Raw genomic sequence first — 23604 nt, forward strand, 5'->3', positions numbered from 1 at the left:
GCGCCGGTGTGTAACAAGGTGGTGAGTTTGAGCCAGAGGTGAAGAGCTACAACTCCCATCATCCCTGACACCACTTTCCTCCAGATGTCTATGACCTTCTGCCATTCCTCATCACTGAGCCCCATAATGTCAGTGCTCAAAAAACAAAGGAAAGTGAGCCTTTTTGCTGAAGAGATACAAGCAGCTTCTGTGTCTGTCTTTGAATGAAGCGCAAGGAGGGAGAGCTGTGGATTTAATAAGCTGACTTACAGAATGACACCTATCACTTGACAACTCAAGTCAATCAATAACTTTATTACGGTAAAAGACCAGCAAATCAAAAATAAAATGCCACATAAAATAAACTAACGCATATAGCAGGCTACTCTGGTTTTTTAAAAATGGAGGGAGGGGGGATAAACACTTGCCAACTAGCAGATTATAATAATTACATTTACATTGCTATAAGAATAGATTCAGATAAAATATCAAAAGAGCAATCACATTCAAGCAAGTAATAAGAAAAATGATGGCATACTAGCAGACATTTCTCAACAAGCTCTGATATCCTTGGTTTATTATACTTTATTATACAACTCAAGTCTAGGTCAACCTGGTCAAACACAGAGACACTTTCACACACTCTCTCCCCTGCTGTTTTGAGTCAGGTGCTATTGTGGCATGCCCAAATGAAATAATTACTACATCTAGTATTGATCTGGCATAGAGTTCATGCCCAACACTGACCAGATCTGGTGCCAGGAATTTGTTACTCAACTTCCATCCCAAAAGCAAAGAAGAAAACATTGTACATTGGAGGGGTCGAACAGTGAATTGCATTGCAGATCATTAAGTGGATCAGCATTGTTTGAATGGTGCATATTTAAACTCTCCCTCTTCACTATATTCAAAATCTAAATCACATTACAAGGTGCTGTTAACCCTGTTTGGGGAGGGGGGGATATTGCTACTTCACCTTCCCACAGAAAAAGATAACAGCTCTTCCAGATGAGATGCCCTTTCACAATACACAGTTATAGTACTATGATTCCATTTTACCTGCCATGGCCCATTCTGCAGTATCCTGGGATTTGCAGTTTAGGGAGAGACATTTAGAATTCTCTGCCAAAGAAAGCTGTAGTGCCTCACCAGACTACAAATCTGGATTCTATAGGGTTCAGCCATGGCAGCAAAAGTGGAATCATAACTCAATATGATGGTGTGGTGTGATGAAAGGGTCTCAAGAAAAAAAAACACAGAGGGAAACATAGAGCTCTGATCAAATGTGGAGACCTGCATTTTGCCATTTCAGAATAAAAATAAAAACCCTAATCTCAAATCTTGATGTGTGATTTGGCCCATAGGACTAACTTCAAAAGTGTCAAGTACAACTGTGTTCATCTCCAGACACTTCTTTGACCTTCTCTGTACTTTCAAGGCCAGCTCAAGTCATTGGCCCTTTACAGACTGCCAAAATAAAGCTGCTTCGGGTCACTTTGGAGGTATGCTTTTTCAATGATGCATGCATACTAAGAGTCTGGAAGCCATGCTAAAGCTGCGCTCTAGTCCTTAGGGCTGGATCATGGCTTTGGCGAGGCTACCGGACTCTTAGTATGACTGCATCATTGAAACAGCATACTTCCAAAGTGACCCGAAGCAGCTTTATTTTGGCCTGTTTGTAAGGGGCCATTGTTTTTCTTTCTGAAGCAGAGCAGCAAATGGTGCCTACTCCACTCAAGGTGCATAGAGCCAACCAAGGGGTTATTCAAATGGTGAAAACAAACTGGGTTGAATCTTTGTTGTTCACATGCATTTTGAATGCATCCAATTAAGTTTAGGGGGGGGCTGTCAAAAAACCCCACTTAACCTAGTTAAGTGGGTTTTTCCCTGAGTTTTCTTGTTTTAAAGATCCATATCATCAGCAGTCTGAATAAACTGTGCAAATAGACCTGGGATAAACTGGGAGCGGGGGGGGGGGGGGGGGGGACTCTGCATGCCTTGAACATGTTTCAAATACATTTGCATTATCAACTCCATTTTATTTGAGTGCTGGCATATGAACCAGCTTGCTCTGTTATCCTATTTACATAGTATCTATGCACTACAAAATACAGTGAAATGCATTTGCATTATTCCAAATGCAAGCTACTTAGGGGGCGTTCCCACTTGCGATTTAAAACGAATTTAAATACAGCGGTTCGTTTTAAAGCAATTCAAAATAAAGCGAGTGTTATCCTGCTTTTCAAATCGCTTTATTTGTATCGTTCCCATTTACGTAACGTTTTATTTTAATTCGCTGTAATTGACCCTGTTTCGCTCCCATTCAAGGAAGAATCGGTGTATATTTAAACCGGTTTGGTTACTTTTTCGTTCACATTCACTTTGATTGACAGAAGCGATGTCATGACGTCACATTAATTCGGAGTAACATACACCGATGTAGCCTGTACCTGCGTTCCCACTACCTGGCCGTTTTTAATTGGTTATAAATTTCGTGGTCCTTTTTTTTTAAAAAAAAGAGCCAATCAGGAGGCGCTTAATTGTCCTCTTCTGTATCTCCCCATATTAACTGCCATAACTCAGTGCTAGGGAATCCTGGGAATGGTAGTTTATTATGGCACCAGCACTCTCTGGCAGAGGAGGATAAATTTCTCACAAACACAACAAACACAACCATCCCATAGTTCCTCTGGAAAGAGCCTCGGTTCCCCAAATTCGCTTTGGCCGCCCCATGGGGAGAGAATCTTTGGGGAAGATTGCTCCCTGGGCTGTCTCGGGAGCCATGAAGCAGGGATGTCCTGCAAAACCCATCCCATAGTTCCTCTGGAAAGAGCCACGGTTCCCCAAATTCACTTTGCCTGACCCATTGATCTCTGGGCTGTCCTCCAAAGCCCATCTGGTGCTCATGCAGAGGTGAAAAAGAAAAAAAGAATAGTTAAAAATGGTGTTCAATGGCTCTCCTCACACATCAGTCTATGAATGAGGAGCAGAGGGGACGTTGCAATCCACCGGAGGAAAGGCTATTATGCGAATGGAAGAAAATGGCACCGGCAATGCAGAAAGAAACCAAAGAGGGTGACACCCCCAGGCCAGCCTCTTGAGCGCTGCTCCTCCCATCCTGTGGAACCCGAATCAGATGCCGAAACATTCCCATTTAAATACAGTGATTCCTATCTCGGATCAAGGGATAATACTAGGGTAGACCCTAGTATTTTTTTTACGCCGGTTTATAGGCTTCTAATCCAGGTTAAATGTTACAATTCGAATCAGATCCGAATTGCAATGGGAAAGATTGCGGGTTAATCTAGAACTGTTCTAGAGTTAATTTGGGATTGAGTGGGAATGATACACCTTGGATTCGATTTGTAAACCAGTGTATAAGCGAGTGGGAACGACCCCATTATGACACATTAAAAACAAAAAGGCAAGGTGAATAATCAATACTACTTGTAAAACAGTTATGTTTTCTTTGGATTTTTGCTCCAGATCTAGCCTGATTCAAATCTACTTTCTTTACCTATCAAACTGAATAGGAAGCACGCTCTACATATATGCCAAAAGATCCCTGAAGGTGAATGCCCAAACTGGTTCACATAGCCCAGCTTTGTGTTTGTTCTGCATGATCTACTGTCATCTGCTGGCTCAAAATGAGAAGTGCTGTGAGAGAAGTGCCCTCTGTTTGCATTACTACAAAGACACTCTAGAATAATTTATGACACTGTCAGGTTATTTTTTTAAAAAAAGAAAAAGAAATCCATGCTTCCACTTTGTCACTGAATGAAAGAAGATGGAATTCATAGAAGGCAATGGGGAGACAAACAATACCTCTGTACCAGCTTTCTCAAACCCCAACCCACCTGTGTCGAAATAGTAGGCTGGGGGTTAAGGGAGTTGTAGTCCAATCCTTCTGAAAGGAACCAGGTTAGAGAAGTTTATTGTGCACCCAGCTCTCTCAGGTTGGAGGATCAAAAGTGTCAGGTCAATATTGTGATTCGTACAATATCAGGGAGGAAAGGTAGCAGATGGACTAATTAACATCTGATTAATGGGATGTTAATTGCTGTTAGCTGAGAAGAAGATGATGACTTGGAAAGGCAACTATGAAGGAACGACATAAAATCCTCAAGTGCAAAGATACATAATTAAATACCAAAATAAGAATCATCCATGACATAGTATCTCTGAGTATAAAAGCTGGACAGGGAAGAAAGTTCACAGGAAGAATATCAGCTCATTTCTAAAAGCGGTAGTGAAGGATTTGAAAGAAGAAAGGAAAGGAGACAGAGCTTTTTCACACAACAGTTCATGGTCAGATAGTGGAAAGTCAAGTGCCAGGTAGTCAGAAATGGCACAGTTTGCAGCAAGAGCTAGGTCAAGACAGTGACCAAGAGAAAGAGTTGAAGAGTTGGAGTGTGGTTGGAGGCCAAAAGAAGCTAGGAGAGAGTTGAAGCAAGACGTTGTAGGGTTATTGGAATCGTCAACGTGGATATTAAAGTCACCTAGGATCAAAGTGGGGACTGAATCTGAAAGAAAGTATGTCAGCCATGATTCAAAGGCTGAGAGGAACTGGGTAGCAGAACCAGGAGGGCGATAGATAACTGCAACCCGGAGCTGTAGAGGAAAAAAGAGTCTAATAGGATGAAACTCAAAAGAAGAGAAATGATAGCTGGGGAGGGGGGGGGAGGTAGAACTTGGAACTGGCAGGAGTTAGATAGCAAGATACCAACCCCTCCTCCTCGACCCTCAGGGCAGCTTGTGTGGGTGAAGGAGAGACCACCAAGAGAAAGGGCAGCGGGGGTTGTAATATCTGGGCTGGGAGGCAGATTTTGGTGAGAGCAAGGAGATTAAAGGAATTGGAGAGAAAAGGGTCATGAATTGCTGCTGCTTTAGGGGCAGCAGAGCGACAGTTCCAGAGTGAACAGAGAAATGGAAGCAGGGAGACAGGAAGAGGCTGAATGGGAATCAGGTTAGGAGAAATGTGTGGAGCCATGGGAAGGATAGGATTCATTGCCCAGTGAGCAATGGGAGAAGGTGAGACAATGGCAATGGCAGAAACAGGAAAGAATTATGCATTTGTTTTTCTGTTCTATGTCCTTATCTATTATTGTGGATGTCATATTTAAAATAAAAAGTAGAGGGTCAAAGGGGATTGAACTCTGTAAGATCTCTAACATTATAGAGTGGATATTCTTCCAATATGTTAATGCTAATTTACATCCCCACCACATATGGAAAAAGTTAGCATCGGGTTTTTGGCACTTCCAGCACCTTGCATTTCCAATCTTATAAATCAAGTTTAATTTATTCTGTGACATGTATCAGTGGTGAAACATTTTTAGAAAATTTTCTTTATAGCTTTGACACAAGGTAAATTTACTGCTGTCATGCCAGGTCTTTCCCCATTTTTCTAATTCTATGGTCTTTCCAACTTCTGCAGCCCACTTCAACATTGTGTATTTGAATATCTCTTGTTCCAGTAGTCTTTTGTTTATAAGTTTGTAAAATTTAGACATCTGGCCAGGTTTATCATCAAATATTATATCATCGATTTCTAGCTTTTCTTTTACATTTAGGTTTTCTTTATCTATCTTATATCGCTCCCATAGCTGTCTATGTAGATACCAATCTTCTAGTAAATTATCTGTTTTCATTTGATGTCGTGGTTTAAATTCCCCTTTTTTATCTAGGAGGTCTTTGTAAGACAACCATTGCGAGGAAGAATATGTTTTTGTTCTTTGAAATAGAGCTTCTTGAGTAGAGACCCATAGCGGTAGCTGGCGGTAAAAGATTTCTTTTATTTTGGTCCAAGCTTTTAACAATGAGTTTCTTATAAAATGTTTCGAAAAAGCCTTGTTGGCTTTGACTTTGTTATACCACATGAATGTGGTATCCAAATTTCTAATGCCAGTATCCTTTTATTTCTAAGTTTAATCCATTCCTCTAACCAGCATAAACATGATGCAAGATAGTAAGCTTTGAGATTTGGTAAGGCACATCCCCCTCTACATGTTTCTTCAGATAGAATTTTCCATTTGATTCTTGCCTTATGGCCATTCCAAAGAAATTTAGATATCTCAATTTGCCAATTATCAATGTATTTCATGTGTGATATAACCAGTAAATTCTGAAACAAAAAGTTAAGTCTCGGTAATATATTCATTTTGATCACTGTGATCTTTCCCAGAAAAGATAATTTGAGCTTTGACCATTTTTCCATGTCAGCTTTAATTTTTTTTAGAGGTCGCAATATAATTATTATTAAACAGATCAATATTTCTCTTAGTTATGGTAATCCCGAGATATTTGGCTTTCTTTTCTATTTTATAGCCCGAAATTTCCATTAGAATTTTTTCCTCTTTACATGACATGTTTTTGTTATTATTATTGTTTTTTCTTCATTGACCTTAAATCCTGAATATAGACTATATTCTTCTATAATATTCTTTAAGCAGGTTATGCTATATATGGGATCTTCCAGGTATAAAATAATGTGATCCACAAAAGCCCTTAATTTAAAGCACTTATTTTGAATTTCAACTCCTTTAATCATTTGTTCTGCTCTTATTTGATTGTTCAGGATCTCCAGTGCTAAAATAAACAACAGAGGAGACAAAGGACATCCTTGTCTCGTTCCTTTTTCAATATGGATATCTTTTGTCCTTTTGTTATTAACTATAATTTGAGCTTTTTGTTCAGTATATATTGCTTGGGTCCATTTCTGAAATTTGTCTCCTGCTTCTATTTTTTGAAGAGCTTCAAATATAAAAGGCCAACTGACTCTGTCAAATGCTTTTTCGGCGTCTAGCAGGATCATGGCCATTTTCCTTTCGTTGTAACATTCGAAGTATTCAATAATATCAATCGTATTTCTTATATTGTCCTTCATCTGTCTTTTTGGCAGGAAGCCACACTGATCTTCATGTATTATTCGATTTAAGATTCCTTTAAGTCTTTCTGCCAAAATTAAGGTAAAGATCTTATAGTCGGTGTTGAGCAATGAGATAGGCCTATAGTTCTTTGGTTCATCTTTTTCCTTGTTTTCTTTAGGTATTAATGTGATATAAGCAGTTTTCCACAAATCTGGAATACCATATGATTGAATATCATTTAATGTATTTTTCAAAGGGTAGATTAGCTCTTCTTCTAAGTACTTATAATAAGCTGCTAGTAGTCCATCTGGACCCAGGGTTTTATTTGGACATAATTTTTTAATTGCCTTGGAGATCTCTGAAATAGAGACATTTTTGTTTAAGTTATTTTTTTCTGTTTCATTCAATTTAGGTAGTTTTTGTTTATTTACGTATTTTATTAGTTTTTATATAAGTCATGGAAAAATTGTCTAAAGATTTCCTTGATTCCATTCGGATCCGTAATTATTTTACCTTTATTTTTCAATTCTAAGAATATTTTCCCCCCTTCACTTTTTCTCAGTTTACCCGCTAATAATTTCCCAGGTTTATTTCCTGCTTCAAAATATGTTTGTTTAGCCTTTTTAAGTTTCATTTCTATTTCTTTTAATGCCAACAATCTCAATTGATGTTGTAGTTCTTCTACTTCGTATTTCAATGTTTTATCTCCTGTTTTTTCCATTCTCTTTCTTTAATTGATAATTTTTCCGTTAATGTTTTTTTCTTTTTCCAATTCCTTTCTTTTTATCTCAGATTAAATCTTAATGAATAACCCTCTGATTACCACTTTACTTGCATGCCAGATAGTTTTATTCATTATTTCTTCTGTACTGTTTTCCTCGAAATATAGCTTTATTGCTTTTTTAACCTGGTTTCTGATTTCTTCATTATTTAGAAGAAAACTCTGTAATCTCCAATTACTTTGGAACTTTTTTTCATGTAATTTCAGTAATATCGGGTTGTGATCCGAGATTCTTTTTGGTAACACTTGTATATCAAGAACCTGGTTAGCTAATTTTTTCACAATAAGAAAGAGATCTATTCAGGAAAAAGAGTCGTGGCATTCTGAGTAGAAAGTAAAGCCTTGAGTATCTTTATCTTTATGTCTCCATGCATCTACAAATGTATAATCTTCCATTAATTCAAAAAAAGCAAGAGGCAGCTTTCCCTGGTTTATTCGGATTTTTTTCCCTTTGTTAGATTTCCTGTCTTGTCTTGGTTCTATGACCGTGTTAAAGTCTCCTAGGAGAAGAATGTTTGTGTATTCCATATTTTTGATTTGTTCATGTAAGGTTGCATAATATTTATTCTGGTTGTTCGTGAGAGAGTAAATCCCTACAACCAAAAGGGTTCCATTTTGTGTTTTCACATCCACTGCAATATGTGAACCTTCTTTATCTTTAAAGATCTCTTTTGCTTGATACTATTTGTTCACATATATTGCTACACCTCCTTTTCTTTTCTCCATTAATGATGTAAAGCATTGTCCTAATTTAGGATTCCTAATGTATTTACTGTCCTTCTCTTTTATCTTTATTTCTTGTATACATGATGGCCCCATACAGACAGGCCAAAATAAAGTTGCTTCGGGTCACTTTGGAGGTATGCTGTTTAAATGATGCACGCGTCCCAGGAGTCCGGAAGCTGCGCCAAAGCTGTGCACCAGCCCTTAGGACTAGATCGTGGCTTTGGTGCACAGCTTTGGACTCTTAGGACGTATGCATCATTGAAAGTGATACCTCCAAAGTGACCTGAAGCAGCTTTATTTTGGGCTGTCTGTATGGGGCCGATATATCACTTTTTGTTTTTTCTAGGTAATGAAACACTATGCTTCTCTTATATTTAGAATTAATTTCTTTAACGTTCCAGGAAATGATCTTCCTTTCTTTCTTTCTTTCTTTCTTTCTTTCTTTCTTTCTTTCTTTTCTCTCTCTCTTTTTTTAACAACACACTCTCTATATTTTCCTATTTATTGTTGTTTTCCCCCTTTCTTGTTTGTATTATTGCTTTCTTTTTATGTTCTTATAATTTCTTGTTATTATTATCCAGCACTACAGTTCTATGATTCTAAGCGGAAGTCTCAGATAGTTCAAATAGCTGCAGCCATAACGTTGACAGAGACATGTTACAGAAATCATACCACTACCCTGTTACAACAGCTTCACAGGCTGCCAATTGTTTTCAAGCACAATTCAAAAGGCTGGTTATGATCTATAAAGCCTTATATGACACAGGTTCTGGCTATCTCCCCATATGAGCCTGTCTGGATCCAGAGATCATCAGGAGAAGCCTTTCTTTCAGTTCCACTGCTGTGATAAGCATGGTTTGTGGGAACATGTGGGAGGGTCTTCTCAGTACTGGGTCCTAGACTCCAGAACTCCTTTCCCAAGGAGGCCAGAATGGCCCCCTCTTTCTTGTCTTTCCATCTGCAGGCAAAGACCTTTTTTATTATTATTATGACAGGCTTTTAATTACAGAAAACTTTTAAAAGATGGACTAAGGGGTGTATTGTTTTAAACTCAACTGTTTTTAATAGTTTGTATCTTTTAATTGTTTTTGTTAAGTATAATTCTGAACTAAACTGATTACTCTGATTACTTTAATTCCATTTTAATGTTCATATTTTAAAAATATTTTTAGTCATAATGTTCTTTTTAAATTGTATGCCACCTTGAATCTCAATTGTGGGAGGAAAAGTGTGATACAAACAAAAGATTATGATTATGACAGTGTTCCCAGCTGCTTGTGTGTTGCCCTTCTTCTGATAGGAAATGATGATGTTTTTTTTATTCTGATGGACCTCTGACAACTGATTGGATACCAAGAAAGAGCTTTGAAAGGGTGAGCACTGTTTGTTTCTTTTTTCTTGATTAATGTGTTTTAGAACTGCTTTTAATTCAATTGTGTTTTAACACTATAACTTTCTGTATTTTCCCCTGTACTTGCTTTCATCTAGCTTTGCACTAGAGGTATTTTCAAGAGGAAATTCAAACCCTGGTCTCCAGAGTTGTACTCCAATGCTCAAACCACTGCACCATGCTGGCTGCCTGTTTTATGTATACAGCACCTAAGAGTTTTTCCAGATCAAACAGTACAGAGACTTCTTTAAAAATTCAGTCTTCTCTGACAAGACAAAGAGACTCAATCTCAATGAAAGTTATTTTACTGCTAATAGATTTGAAATTGTATTGCCTGTCTTTTACTGTCTTTCGTCACTGGTCCCCACATGTCCAAGACAGGGAGTGGCCTCTGTCTACACTGATATCTCTCTAGACCAGTGGTTCTCAACCTTCCTAATGCCTTTAATACAGTTTCTCATGTTGTGGTGACCCTCAACTATAAAATTGTGGTGTCTCAGTTCCTAAGACCATCAGAAATATGTGTTTCCAATCGTCTTAGGTGACTCCTGTGAAGAGGTTGTTCGACCCCTCCAAAGGGGTCGCGACCCACAGGTTGAGGACCGCTATTGTAGACCATCTTAACTGACAACAGAAATAACATCTGAGACAAAATGTAGGCCAGTGACTCTAATCATCACTGTTCTGCTGTATGATTATTATTATTATTATTATTATTATTATTATTATTATTATTATTTGTTTCCCCGCCTCTCCCAGTGGATCGAAGCGGGGTTACAGACTAAGTGAAATCACAAAGTATTTATCTAAAAATTCAATTAAAAACTGCTAAAAACAATAAAAAATCAACGTCAGACAATAACAATAGCATCACTGTCATGGCCAGCCAAGAGCAGGTCTCGGAGGAGGAGGAGGAGGATGGGGCTCCTCCAGAGCAAGAGGTAACTGAGGCTACACCAGGTGCTAATCCTGCTCTGCCAGAATCCAGCCCTGATCTCCCAGCCCCATAGGAGGGGGTTCAGCCAGGTCCTAGTGCTGATGGGATTCCTCTGGTGGTACAGCAGCCTAGTGGTGACTCTGGGGAGGAACTAGGCCTGGAGGTTCCCTCCTTTAAACAACACAGGGCTGAGAGTGCTGGCAGACGCAGGTCCAGGAGGATTGCTGAGAGACAATTGGCAAACAAGCCTCAGCTGGCACCGAGGCGCGAATCTCCTACTTAAGAAGCAGGGAGACACCAATTCAAGGCCAGAGTCTATTGCATGATCCTTTGGTGTGACTGCTGCCTGTACTGGATCCCTGTATCTTGACTCCTTGTTGCCTTGACTCTTGACTTCAAAATGGACTGGAGTATTGCTACCTTCTGGCTGACCTGACCCTGGACTGGACTGTCTATTGTTACCTCTGTTATCCTGACTTCGGCTTGGCTTTCGGTTTGCTCTTTCTCTCACTCCCTGCAAGGTTTGTGGACTATTTCCAGCTGCATGGCTAATTACCTTGTTGAGCCATCCTTATCGGTGTATGTTTGTATGTGCTGGCCGCAGTCCAGGACAATCACAAGCAAGGCAGGGTTCATACACAGACAAGAAAATATCATTCATATCCGGGGGAATTCATATCAGGGGGGTATGCTTGACCAAAAAGCTCAGTTTTAACTGCTTTCCTAAATGTTTCTAATGAGGCCATCAAACAGATCTCCTCAGGAAGGCTGTTCCAAAGTCTCTGAGCCATTGTTGAGAATGCTCTTTGGGAAGTAATAGCGTATTTGGAGGTTGCCATTTCCAATAAGTTCTTACCTGATGTTCTAAGAGTGTGGGGCGGATTGTATAGGGAGATATAGTCCCATAAGTAACTTGGGCCCAAGCCATGTAGGGCTTTATAGGTAATAACCAACACCTTGTACTATGCCCAGAAGCAAATAGGGAGCCAGTGAAGAGCTTTTAGAATAGGTGTAATATGGTCGAACTTTGATGAACCGGTGACCAATCTGGCTGCCATATTTTGTACTAACTGCAGCTTCCGAGCTTGGTATAAGGGTAGCCCCATGTAAAGCACATTACAGAAATCTAGACGAGAGGTTACGAAAGCATGTATCACCATTTCAAGGTCTCTCCGGTCCAGGTAGGATCACAGTTGGCGTATCAACCGCAGTTGATAGCAAGCACTTCTGGCCATCGCATCTACCTGAGATGTCAATTGGAGGGACGAGTCCAGAAGTACTCCTAAACTTCGAACTTCATCCTTCAGGGGAAGTGTGACCCCGTCCAGGACAGGTTGGCAAATTTCCTTCCTTAGACCCGAGAAACCTATGAGTACTTCCGTTTTCTCTGGATTCAGTCTGAGTTTGTTTTCCCTCATCCAGCCCATTACCGACTCCAGACAGGCATTCAGAGGAGAGATGCCAACCTTAGTCCCTGTATCAGTCGGAAACATAGAGAAACATATTTGGGTGTCATCAACGTACTGGTAACACCACGCCCCATATCTCCGGATGATCTCTCCCAGCGGTTTCATGTAAATGTTAAATAGCATGGGGGGGGGGCAGGAAATGGCTCCTTGAGGGACACCAGATGTCAGTTCCCTCTTAGAGGAGCATGTGGCCTCACCATCTGGAATCTACCTGAGAGGTAGGATCGGAACCACTGAAGTGCAGTGCCTCCGATACCCAACTCCCTCAGGCGTTCCAGAAGGATACCGTAGTCAATGGTATCGAAAGCAGCTGAGATGTCCAAGAGCACCAGCAAGATCACACTTCCTCCATCGATGCCCAGACGGAGATCATCGACTAAGGCAACCATGGCAGTCTCAACTTCATATCCCGCCCTGAAACTGGTTTGAAATGGATCCAAATAATCAGTTTCATCCAAGACAGCTTGGAGTTGGAAGGCAACCGCTCTTTCGATTACCTTGCCCAAGAATGGCAGCAGGGAGACCAGTCTATAATTATTTCTCACCAGGGGATCCAGGGAGGGTTGTTTCAGTAGTGGTTTAACCACTGCTAGTTTCAATTTGGATGGAAATTTGCCCTCCTGGAAGGATGTGTTGATTATTAATCATAACAATGTTGTTACAGCATCTCCTCCCTGGGCGGTCAACCAAGAATGGCAGGGATCGAGAGTGCATGTTGTCTTCTTTACACATCCAAGGAGTTTGTCCACTTCCTCAGTATTTACAAACTCTTTAACATCTTTGCCCGATGAAACAGCCAGTGAAGTCTTGAAAGCTTGCATGATGTGCTTTTTAGTGATTATAAACATTTCCTTGGAAACTTTGTTGCAGACCAAAAGATGGGATTACAAGTGTTTTTAAACTTTAAAAATATTTTTAACAAAGGGCATGAACAGACAGGCCAAAGGAAGCAGCTTCAGGCCCCTTTAGAGGTGTGCTGTTTAAATGATGCACATGTCCTAAAAGACTGGAAGCCATGCCAAAGCTTCACTCCAGTCCTTGGGACCAGAGTGCAGCTTTGGTGCAGCTTCCAGCCTTTTAGGACATGTGCGTCATTTAAAAAGCACACCTCCAAAGTGGTCCAAAGCCACTTCTTTCAGCCTGTGTTTGGGTCCAAACTGTTAAAATGTAGGTTGTTATCGTTAGGCTAAAGAAAGACCACGGTAAAAGTTATACATCATCTTCAGAATGCCAGTGCCAAAGATACTGTTGAATATTCCTGTATTAAAATCTTAAATAGTATTGTACTGTTTTAATGATAATGTTAACTGCATCTCAGAGAAGAAAAAGTTCAACTGCACTTTCAACTCTCCCAGGAACCATTGCAATCAAATTATGGTATTGTTCAGTACAGGCTTCTTCAACTCTCCACAATGATTTACTCTTGTTTCCCTTCCCCTTACAAATTCCTCAGCTCCTCCTCTTCCTTATGCAAAGTTTCATAGCCAGCCCTAACATTAAGTCAAGGGAGGAGATGTAGGTGGGCTGCAGGTGTCATGAAATGTCAGCCCTTTGTTATTTACTTTGCTGTTATCTTTCTACTGCTGTGGAGAGATAAATGCATGCCAGATTTTTCTGCCTCAAATGCCAGATTAACTTGGCTGGCTTTGGATAGTATCCAAACTCTGAAGAGTTCATCAGTATCACAGGTGAAGTTCCATCCCATCAGTCACCAGTTGGTGACATGCAGTTGTGCACTCGCCCTATGTGATTATAGCACTGAACTCAAGTTTAACTGCCATGGAAACATCCGAAGGAATCCTGGTGTTTGTAGATTGGTGAAGCACTAGAGGAGTTTCTGGTTAGGAATTCTAAATATCCCTCCCCAAACTGCAAAACCCATGATTTTGTAGGCAGTTAAAATGGCATCATAATACAGGTTGGGTTTCCCTTATCAAAAATACTTGGGGACCCAATATATGATTTTGTAATACCTATATTTGCAAATACAAACATAATGAGATATCTTTGTGATGGGACCCAAGTCTAAACACAACATTCATTTGTGTTTCGTATACACCTTAAACACATAGCATGAAGGTAATTTTATGCAATATTTGTCAGGGATGATGGGAGTTGTAGCTCTTCACCTCTGGCTCGAACTCACCACCTTGTTACACACCGGCGCTGACCAGTTTTGGTCAGTGGTTAAAGCTTTGCTCTAAAGCAGCAGAGTTACAGAGAATAGGCTGAAGACCCTGACAAACTCTCCAAGCCTTCTCACTCTTGCTTCCACAGAAGTCTTCCCACTTCTTCAGGATCCAGCTGGCTCTTGTATCTTCACCCAAGACACCAGACAACTCAGTAGTCTTTATGTAAAAGATCTACTTTATTCTACTATATACAGCTCCAAAACTATCCAATACAACTCCAATAATACTCCTCACTACTACCCACAAAATACATTAGGATTCATAGCCATTATTATAGTCCTTGGATAATACCACCCACTCTTGTCAGTATCCACCCAGTGGGCGTGTACATCCACTCTCATTGGTTCTCTTGTTTCTACCCAGAATTAATGATTTCATCATCTCAGCCTTGACCACTTAACAATTCTCAGGTGTGTTCAATTATCCACTTTACATTTCTGTCCTTGGCATTCAGGTCTTGCTAATTGCATTACCTTTTACACCTGTGTGGCTTCTAATTGCTTCTGCTGAGTCACCCTGACTCTCACATACATGTTTTATTTCATTCACTGTATATCCCATGTTGCATTTTCCTTAACAATATTTTAATAACTTTGTACATAAAACAAAGTTTGTGTACACCGGACCATCAAAAAACAAAGGTGCCACTGCCTTAGCCACCCATGAAAAACATTTTGGTTTTTGGAATTTTCCAGATTTTGGAATTCTGGAGAAGGGAGATTCAACCTGTACTATCACTATGTAGGGTGAATGGGCCAAAGTCAGGGATGTTGTGCAAGAAGATACAGTATTCATCCTTCCAGAATGTCCAAAAATATGTAGATATGTAAAGGAGCAGGCATGCCTGTATATGCCACTGGGATAATTCTAGCCACACTGTGCATTCAAATGTTAAATACACCACCACCATAAACCGCAGGCTTTTGCTGCTGGTGAACAAACTGCAGCCCAGTCACAGCTAAGCTAAGCTGTGCTCTCTCACACTCTCTTTCTCTCACATGCACATACACAAATGTCTTACTCACCTTCACCCTGATTGAGGAAAAAAACAGTGTTGGAAGGTGCCAAGAATTTCTACCTTCAGACAGAAGGGCGTATGATCTTTGCTCACCTCCCTTCATTCCTCCCTGCTTGTTCTTATTGGATAACATTCTTATAGCATTGAGGATCTGGTTTTTTGATGAATCGAAACTCAGCATGCATTTAAGTTTCGATATTTCTCCCTTTATATACTAACCAGGAATTGACCTCTGTCCATTAGTCTCAAGTGAGTTTGAACTTCAGTGTATTTCTAGATAACAGCTTTCCCGACTAGCACTAAGAAGCCATAGTGCAGCTATTTTCTTTTTTTCCCCTCAGTATTTCAGCCTTTCCACCATATTAAAAAGACCTTAAAAATAAGGGATATAGATGGAAGATACCATCTGAAGACCCTTAAAATTCATATGATTGCATGATAAAAGCCTTGTCTGGAACAGCTTGATGTGAGAGGAGGTCAGAAAGGTAAGAGTCCAATAAGACATTTATTTTAAAACTTGATCTTTCAAATGCATTAACTAAGTACCAGAGCTTTAAAATATTACTTATTTGAACTACAATTCCCAGGCTTCCAATTGTAATGTTTCTGAGCATACTTGGTCTGGGAAAGGGTAAAAACAAGTATGGAAAAGCAAAAGGAAATTATCAATCTCACTGAAACTGAATGGCTATTCTGGCTGGGGGATTCAGGGAGCTCTAGTTCAAACTAACCTTTCCTATTGCTACAAAATATTCAGAAAACAGATGTGTGACTTGTATGACATGCAGAAAAGGGCAATTTAAATTGTCAGGAGATTAGAACTGCTGCCCTATTATAAATAAAGGCTTTTTGGGTGTGGGGTGGGAGGGGTAAGGCTTTTCAGTGCAGAAGTGGAGAAAACAATGGGGATGGATGGGAATAACATATGTACAAGAAGACTTTAGAAAGACCTTTCCTAAAATTCCAGTTCTAAATAATAGAAAGCAGTGCTTCTCCCAAGTTCCCCCTTCCCCTAGTTTCTTGCATGATACTAGAACTTGTGATTATGTAGTCAAGTTGATTTGGTGTCAGACCAGGGCAGTTGTTGTTGTTAGGAACCCTATGAACGAGAGAGGGGGCTAAATGTCCTAAAGTCACCAGATTCCATTTAATTTTAGAAGCTAAGCAGGGTCAGACCTAGTTAGTACTTGGATGGGAGAGGAATACCAGATGCTGTAGGCTACACCTTAGGGCACGTAATTACCAAAACCACCTCTGAGTATTCCTTGCCTAAGAAAACCCTATGAAATGTATGGAGTCACCTTAAGTTGACAGACAACTTGAAGGCACACACACATGAATGAGAGACCTCCAAGTCACCCTGTCTTCAACAGCCCTGTCAGGCCTTGCAAACTCAGGGACATGGCTTCCTTAACTATCCATCTGAAATGCAGTCTCCCTCTTTTCCTACTGTTCCACTTTTCCAAGCATGAATTAATTTTTCTGGTGTGTCAGGTTTTGTCATGGTATGCCCAAAGTATGACAGTCTCAGTCTAGTCCTCTTAGCTTCCAGGGAGACGACAGGCCTGATTTGTTCTTTTTTGTGGTTGTGTACGTCCAGGTCAGTTTTGACTGATGGTGACCCAATCATAGGGCTTTCTTGGCAAATTTCTTCAGAGGGGTCAGAGGGGGATTGTCACTGACAGCCTCAGAGGCTGAGAGAGTTTGATTTACCCAAGGCCACCCAGAGGGTTTTTATGCTCAAGCAAGGAATCAAACCCTGATCTCCAGAGTCATAGTCCAATGCTCAAAGCAGTACACCACACTGGCTCTCTCATTTCTTCTAGGACCTTTTTTCCCCCCCTTTTTGGCAGTCCACAGTATTCGCAGAACCTTCCTCCAGTACCACTTCTCAGATGAGCTCATTCTCTTTCTATCAGCCATCTTCTTTTACAACCATACATAGAAATGGTTCTTTTACAACCATACATAGAAACTGAAAGTACAATGGCATGGACAATCCTGATGAAATATTACTTTACAAATAAACACATAATCATAGCACAGAGAATTGCCCATGGTTCTTGGCCTGATTTCATAAAGCAACTTTGATGGCAAAAGCCACTAGAGAGGCAGAAGGAAATTTTGAGGGGACATATCTACCTAGCAAAAAAATGAATTACAGGTGATACTACTTTGGAAGTTGGGAGACTGTTTCAGCTTTCAGAAATAGCAGCCCTGCTTTGCATTTTCTACTTGCTTTATTTATATAGGCTTATAGTAGATACCACACTTCTTTGTTACCACCAGCTGGAACCAGTATGGCATGGATAAAGGGAGGCTGTTAGTGCATGATGTTCAAATGTTCATAAGAAATCCAGAAAAGATGAAATTATTGATTATAGTATTACTAAGACTGATATTTTCATGTGGATTCAACTCCTGCCTTTTCTCTCCTAGACTTGGCGGAAATAGGGTGAAGCTCGGTGTCAGTCAGTCAGTCAAATTTTATTGTTTTTGGCCAGCGAGAGGAGAAAGGAGAGGCCCCAGAATTTTGTAAAATTCTAAATTATAATAATAGTTATAGTTATAATAGCTATATCATCTGCATATGCCCGAATTTTTATTTCATCTTCTTTTATTTGTATAACTTTTATTAATTTCTGTTCCCTTTTTCTAATACAGAGGATCTCTAGACACATAATAAATAGTACAAGTGACAAGGGACATTTAATTTTTTATTTAAATTTTTAATTATTTTTTTTAAAAATGAAAATTATTATTTCTAACTTTTCTTTTAAAACAACAAATTTTAACCAAATCTGCACCATGTGCAGTCGGCCCTCGCCTTATGCAGGGGATCCGTTCCGGACCCACCCACCCCCATGTAAGGCGAATTCTGCCTATGCTCAAGCCCCAATGGAAACAATGGGGCTCTTGCGCAGCTTTGTGGCGTCGCACGCAGCACCACAGGTGCGCATCCCTTCAATTGAATGGGACGAGCCGCCCCTTCCGCCCTGCATGCTCCCTGCGGCTTGAGCACGTACACTCAAGACCGCGTAAAGCACGCCCGCGTATAACGAGGATGCGCTGTATATGTAAATACATTTAGGTTGTGTGCATGATATTGGAATTTGAATGTATAATTTTCATTTTGTTAGTTGTTTATGTCACAACTATTAGCATTACATTGAGTGGTATATGGGAATTATGATTTATGAGTAACATTAGTGCAAAATGGGAGGAGGTTAATGGGGGGTGACACCATGAGTTACCGCACCTGGTGACACCACTGCTTGCACTGGCTGAAGGGTTTTCTTTAAAGTGTTTGTAATATGAAATGTAGTAGATTATTAATTACTTTCAAAGTTGGGATGTAATGTGTTTATCCTTCACAAACTGCATTCTTATTTTTTCTTTAAAATATGTGTGAGGAAGATGTCAGATTTAGAAGACCGTGAAAATAATCTGAGAGATTCAAAATTTCTGCTGGACAATCAAGACAGTGAACAGCAACAAAGATTCCCTGAAGAAGATAGACTTTATATGGAAATGGCGGTGTCTGCAACTAAAAGTAAAAGGTAACTCAAAGATATATTTACTAAGAGTAAATTCCATACTCATAATCATACACTGTGATTGGTCAACAGGTGCTGGTATATTCCCAGAATTACCCTGAGAATGACTGGAAACTACCAGCCACACCTCTCCCCTATTACTAGCATTGCCTTTAAGTACACACAAATTTTTGAGTCTTTTGAAAAGAGAAAGCCATGATATAAACTAAATAAACAAATTAACGCTATGATTCTGTATCACCTAATGGGCTATGTAATCGCCTTAGGGGCTGCATCCACATGGCAGAAATAATCCAGTTTGACACCACTTTAACTGCCCTGGCTCAATACTATAGAATTCTGGGCACTGTACTTTATTGGGGCATCAGAGTGGAGCAACGCCTGGAATTCCATAGCATTGACCCATGGCAGTTAAAGTAGTATCAAACTGGATTACTTCTGTTGTGCAGATGCTGCCTTAGTTACATAGCTAAGTAGTATGTCCCAGCCTGACTTCCTCAGTCCCATTTATCAAGCAGTGACCACTGAGAGCAACAAGGGTTTGTTTCCCTGCCAGTGAAGAAGCAGCTATGTGACCTTCCCCCTAAAAAAAAAAACCATGAGCAATCTTGGTGTGACAGTCAGAAGCAGGGTCCTTGTCACAATTCCCCCTCACACCAGAGATTGTTCACAAGAGGGGTTGGGAATGTCAGTTTGCTGCTCCCTGATCAACAAGGGAACAGACCTCTGTAGCTCACAGCAGCAGCTGCCTAGTGAGTAGGGACTGAGGGGGTGGGGACTTTCATAGTCCCTATGTATTCCCTAATCTAGGGATTGTGAATATGAACCAGTTACAAATGTGTAACTCTAGGTTACACATTTGTGACTGCCTTAGTGAATTCTGGCCAAATAAATAAACATTACAGTTAAATATTGGATCTTGGCAACAGAATATAGAAATAAATTTATAAATAAATTTAAATGAAGGATCCTGGCAACAAACTGCATACTAAGGCCCTGTACAGACTGGCACTTTCTGTTGGCCTGGGGCGGAGTCAGGGCACAGCATCTTGATGACGTCCCCCTAAATCCACCCTCCAGAGTGCCCTGACACCGTGTGCCACTCTAAATGGCATAAGGCATCATGATGCACCTCCGGTGCTGCATCCAAGTGATGCAGACCTGAAGGGATGCCATACAGCCACACCGCCATGGCTATGGTGCCTTTTGGAGGGTGCAAAAAGGAGCTGCATTTTGCGGCTCCTTTTCCCACCCTTCAGAGGCCACATCGGGGCTGTACAAGATTACAGGCTATGAAAGTTTTCTATCAGAGGTGCTCAAGCAGCATAATTCCCTACAAATCTGTGAGATATACATTCCATATTTTATTTTTTTAAAAAAAAATGTCAACCTTTTCAAGGAGTATAGGTTTGTCTGGGATTCAGAGAATGTCTTAGAAAATGCTTTAGCTAACACACTCTTGAGATATGTGTTCCTTTTATTTGTAACAGAAATGAAGGAAGTGGCCCTTTAGAAGAAAATGGCAATGAAATAACTGCCCATTTTCTGAAAGGATTTCCTGCACAAAGAGAAGAAATTAAGAAATGTATCTGTAACATTCGGGAAGTGGCAGACAAAATTGAGAAAATCCACAAGGACTGTACTATAGCCACCATCACTGCCAGCTCTGCAGGTGCTACATCTGGTATCTTGACCATCATAGGCCTGGCCTTAGCCCCTGTCACAGCAGGTGTGAGTTTAATCCTGACTGGCACTGGGATCGGATTGGGAGCAGCAGCAGCAACAACTGGCATCTCTGCTAGTATGTGTGAACACTTCATGAATTCCAAGGAGAGTAAAAAAGCAGACGAGCTCATGAAAACATGTGAAGAAATCCTGAGCAAATGCAGGGAGAACCTAAAGGTGATGATGAACCTTGATAAAGTAGATTTCAATTTTGGATTTCCTTCAAACATCGATGCCAATGAGGCAAGTGCCCAACATTTCCTATCCAGCGCCATTCATCCAGTATCAAATCTACCTCACACAGTAAAGAGAATCACAGAAAAGGTTAAAGCACTTGAAGCCGATCCTATCCTTAGGGCCTTAACAAAACAAGCTGTTTCTGCTGCAGAAACCAAATTTTTAGCTTCAGGAAAGGGATTCAAAAAGAGAGAAGAAACATTGGAAGGAGTTGCTCTTGCAATAAGCAATGGAGGCAGAGTAGCAGGAATTACATTTGCTGTAGCAGCTCTCTTGCTGAGTGTTTATAAAATTGCCCAGGATGCCATACATTTGACAGAAGGAGCTAAGGCAGAAATGGCAGCTGAGATCAGACAAAAGGCATGTAACTTAGAGGAGATACTAAAAGTCCTCAATGAGCTCTATGACGAACTGAAAGACAGTGCGTAAATAAGAGAAATCTCCTACAATTCAGAGACATAGCCATGTAAGTCTGAAATATTATACAAAGGGATCTTATAGTGCCTTTGAGACAAACTAGACAAAAGGTTGTAGCATAAGCTTTTGTAGACAAGGTCTACTTCCTCAGATATATGGAGAAAGCGTATACTATGATATTTTTCACTAAGTTTCAAAGGTGCTACAATTTTTGCATAAGAAATGTCCTAGTGAAACATCAGTTCTGTCATTTTCTGTCATTTGTTTATTGTAATGACAATACAGAGAATTTAGTTTGCTTGCAATAAATGAAGAGTGAAGAAATACCTGTAGTAGTAGGAGAGTAAGTCAAGATTGCCAATATCTTCTTTATTTAAAAAAAAATCTATGCATAGAAACAATGGCTCAAAAGATTAGACTGTCAGAAATCTGACAGATCCTGACATAAAAGCAATTTTCTGTTTTGGTGTTTGTGGTTTTATCTCATTTGAATAATGCTATTGTTTATTAATATTTATACAATTGTAAGAAGTCAATATAAGCATGATGTCAATCAAATTAATTTGATATGGACTTATAAGAGGAGGACTTGGCGATAAAGCTGATGGGATTTGTAGTACCTGTGCAAAGAAAGATAGTTGCCTGGCTGGGTAATGAAGAGATATGTGAGGGAGGGAGGTGGTATCAGTATTTGCCAAGGCCAGTCTATTGGGAAGCTTGAAAGAGCCTAAAAGAGATATGTGGGAAAAGGACAGGAGGTGAGGAACACTGGCTTTAAAAGTAGTTTGGCTTATGAACAAATGGGAGAAAACCCCAGAAACTTATTGGGCAGGGGCATTGGCTACTCTATGTTTGCAGCTGGGGATTATGGTAGTTCTGGCTACAGACATTATGCTATGAATGCCTTTACTGAACCAGAGGGAGTAGGCAATCCTTAATACAGACAAATTTTGTTAACTGATCAGCACAGCATGAAACCAAAAAGTTTATGGCAAAAGGTTTATGCAGACAAACACACGTTTTATGCTGCACAATCCATTAGGAAAAGTAACACATCTTTAAAATGTTTTTGAGGAATGTGGAAAAGATTATGGGTACAATTTAATCCAAGAAAGCTTCAAAACATATATTCAAATCTAGAAGCTTGCCAAAAGGACTGGACTGAAATTAGCAGGGATTTCAAACATACAGCTAAAAATATTACCATATATAATTGACTGTAAGTCGAACTCACATATATGTTGGGGGCTGAAATTATGGATTTTGATATGATTTTGATATGACCCATGGATAAATTAAGGGTAAAACATAAGGGCATGTAATAAATTAAGGGCATGTAATAAAAGACATAAACGAGAAAGCAAGGGGAAACAGTGCTGAAGAACTTATTCCATCAGGCATAATTATTTGTGTTAATACTAAAGGCTGGATGGATAAGAGCAAAGAAAGTCTTAGTATTGTCAGATCAGAGTACAATCTTGCCTTTCACCAAGGGATGGGACCTCTGTTTGTAAGAGTTAAAGTGCAGTACTTACATTGACCCATGGATAACCCAGTTTGGGCGGGGGGGGTCTTTTTTTAACTAAAATTGCTAGACATACATGAATATATACAGTAGATATTTTAGAATACTTCTGTCTGTCTGTCTGCCAATATTTATAGTTTGATTGAAGATAACTATCGACAAGTAATACAGAGGGCTAAATTGAAGCTACAGCACTGGACTAAATGAACTATTTTATAGATGGAAAGTCTAATGATTGAAATGAAAATCCTGTTTCCTTTGTTATTGATTTTGTCCAGAATTTCAGTTGAAGTGACTGAAAAAATGCTGAAGAATTTTCAGTTCATAATAAACCATTCTATTTAAAACTATAATGTGTGTGCATGTGTGTGTATGTGCCTTCAAGTCACCTATTGACTTATGGTGCCCCCATTAATTTCATAGGTTTTTCTTAGGCAAGGAATACAGAGAGGTGTTTTTGCCAGTCCTTCCTCTGAGTAACTAGGACTGAATCTTCTAAATTACAGCAAGCCTTAAAATAAAACGAATTTACCAGGGATGTAGCCAAGGGGGAGGGTTCTTGGGGTCTGGACCCCCCCCCCTTCCATTAGAAAAATGAATGGTGCCTGCTGCTGCGCCGCCGCACCCAAGCCCCATTATAATGGTGACACTTAGTCTGGACCCCCCCTTCCTAAACTCCTGGCTATGTCCCTGAATTTACCGATCCAAATGTCAGGGTGTATTGACAGGCAATTAACTTAGTTACTATGAAACTTAGTGGTTCTAGCGTTGGAAGTGACCAC

At 40.0% G+C, this 23604-nt stretch overlaps 1 protein-coding gene across 2 annotated transcripts; it reads left to right on the forward strand.

Moving 5' to 3' along the window:
• The first annotated feature begins 15767 nt into the window (after window positions 1–15767).
• Window positions 15768–21405, forward strand: LOC149311868 (apolipoprotein L3-like). 2 transcript variants are annotated; one of them, XM_089526736.1, is made up of 3 exons: window positions 15768–15846; window positions 18779–18921; window positions 20409–21405. In XM_089526736.1, exons 2-3 carry the CDS (start codon window positions 18779–18781, stop codon window positions 21307–21309), a joined length of 1044 nt encoding a protein of 347 aa, XP_089382862.1. In that variant the 5' UTR covers window positions 15768–15846; the 3' UTR covers window positions 21310–21405. The 2 variants fall into 2 exon arrangements, with proteins under 2 accessions (XP_089382862.1, XP_089382863.1); XM_089526737.1 differs by lacking the exon at window positions 15768–15846 and having other exon boundaries at window positions 18776–18921.
• Window positions 21406–23604: the final 2199 nt, after the last annotated feature.

The sequence above is a fragment of the Sceloporus occidentalis genome, unplaced genomic scaffold, assembly GCF_023333645.1.
Source record: "Sceloporus occidentalis isolate IW3139 unplaced genomic scaffold, rSceOcc1.0.p SCAF_5, whole genome shotgun sequence".
Lineage (NCBI taxonomy): Eukaryota > Metazoa > Chordata > Lepidosauria > Squamata > Phrynosomatidae > Sceloporus > Sceloporus occidentalis.

Excerpts from the sequence above, each read along its gene's own strand:
- LOC149311868 (XM_089526736.1), top strand. The coding sequence starts at position 18,779 with ATGTCAGATTTAGAAGACCGTGAAAATAATCTGAGAGATTCAAAATTT. Across the intron at positions 18,922-20,408 it reads TCTGCAACTAAAAGTAAAAG|AAATGAAGGAAGTGGCCCTT; the intron begins GTAACTCAAAGA and ends TATTTGTAACAG.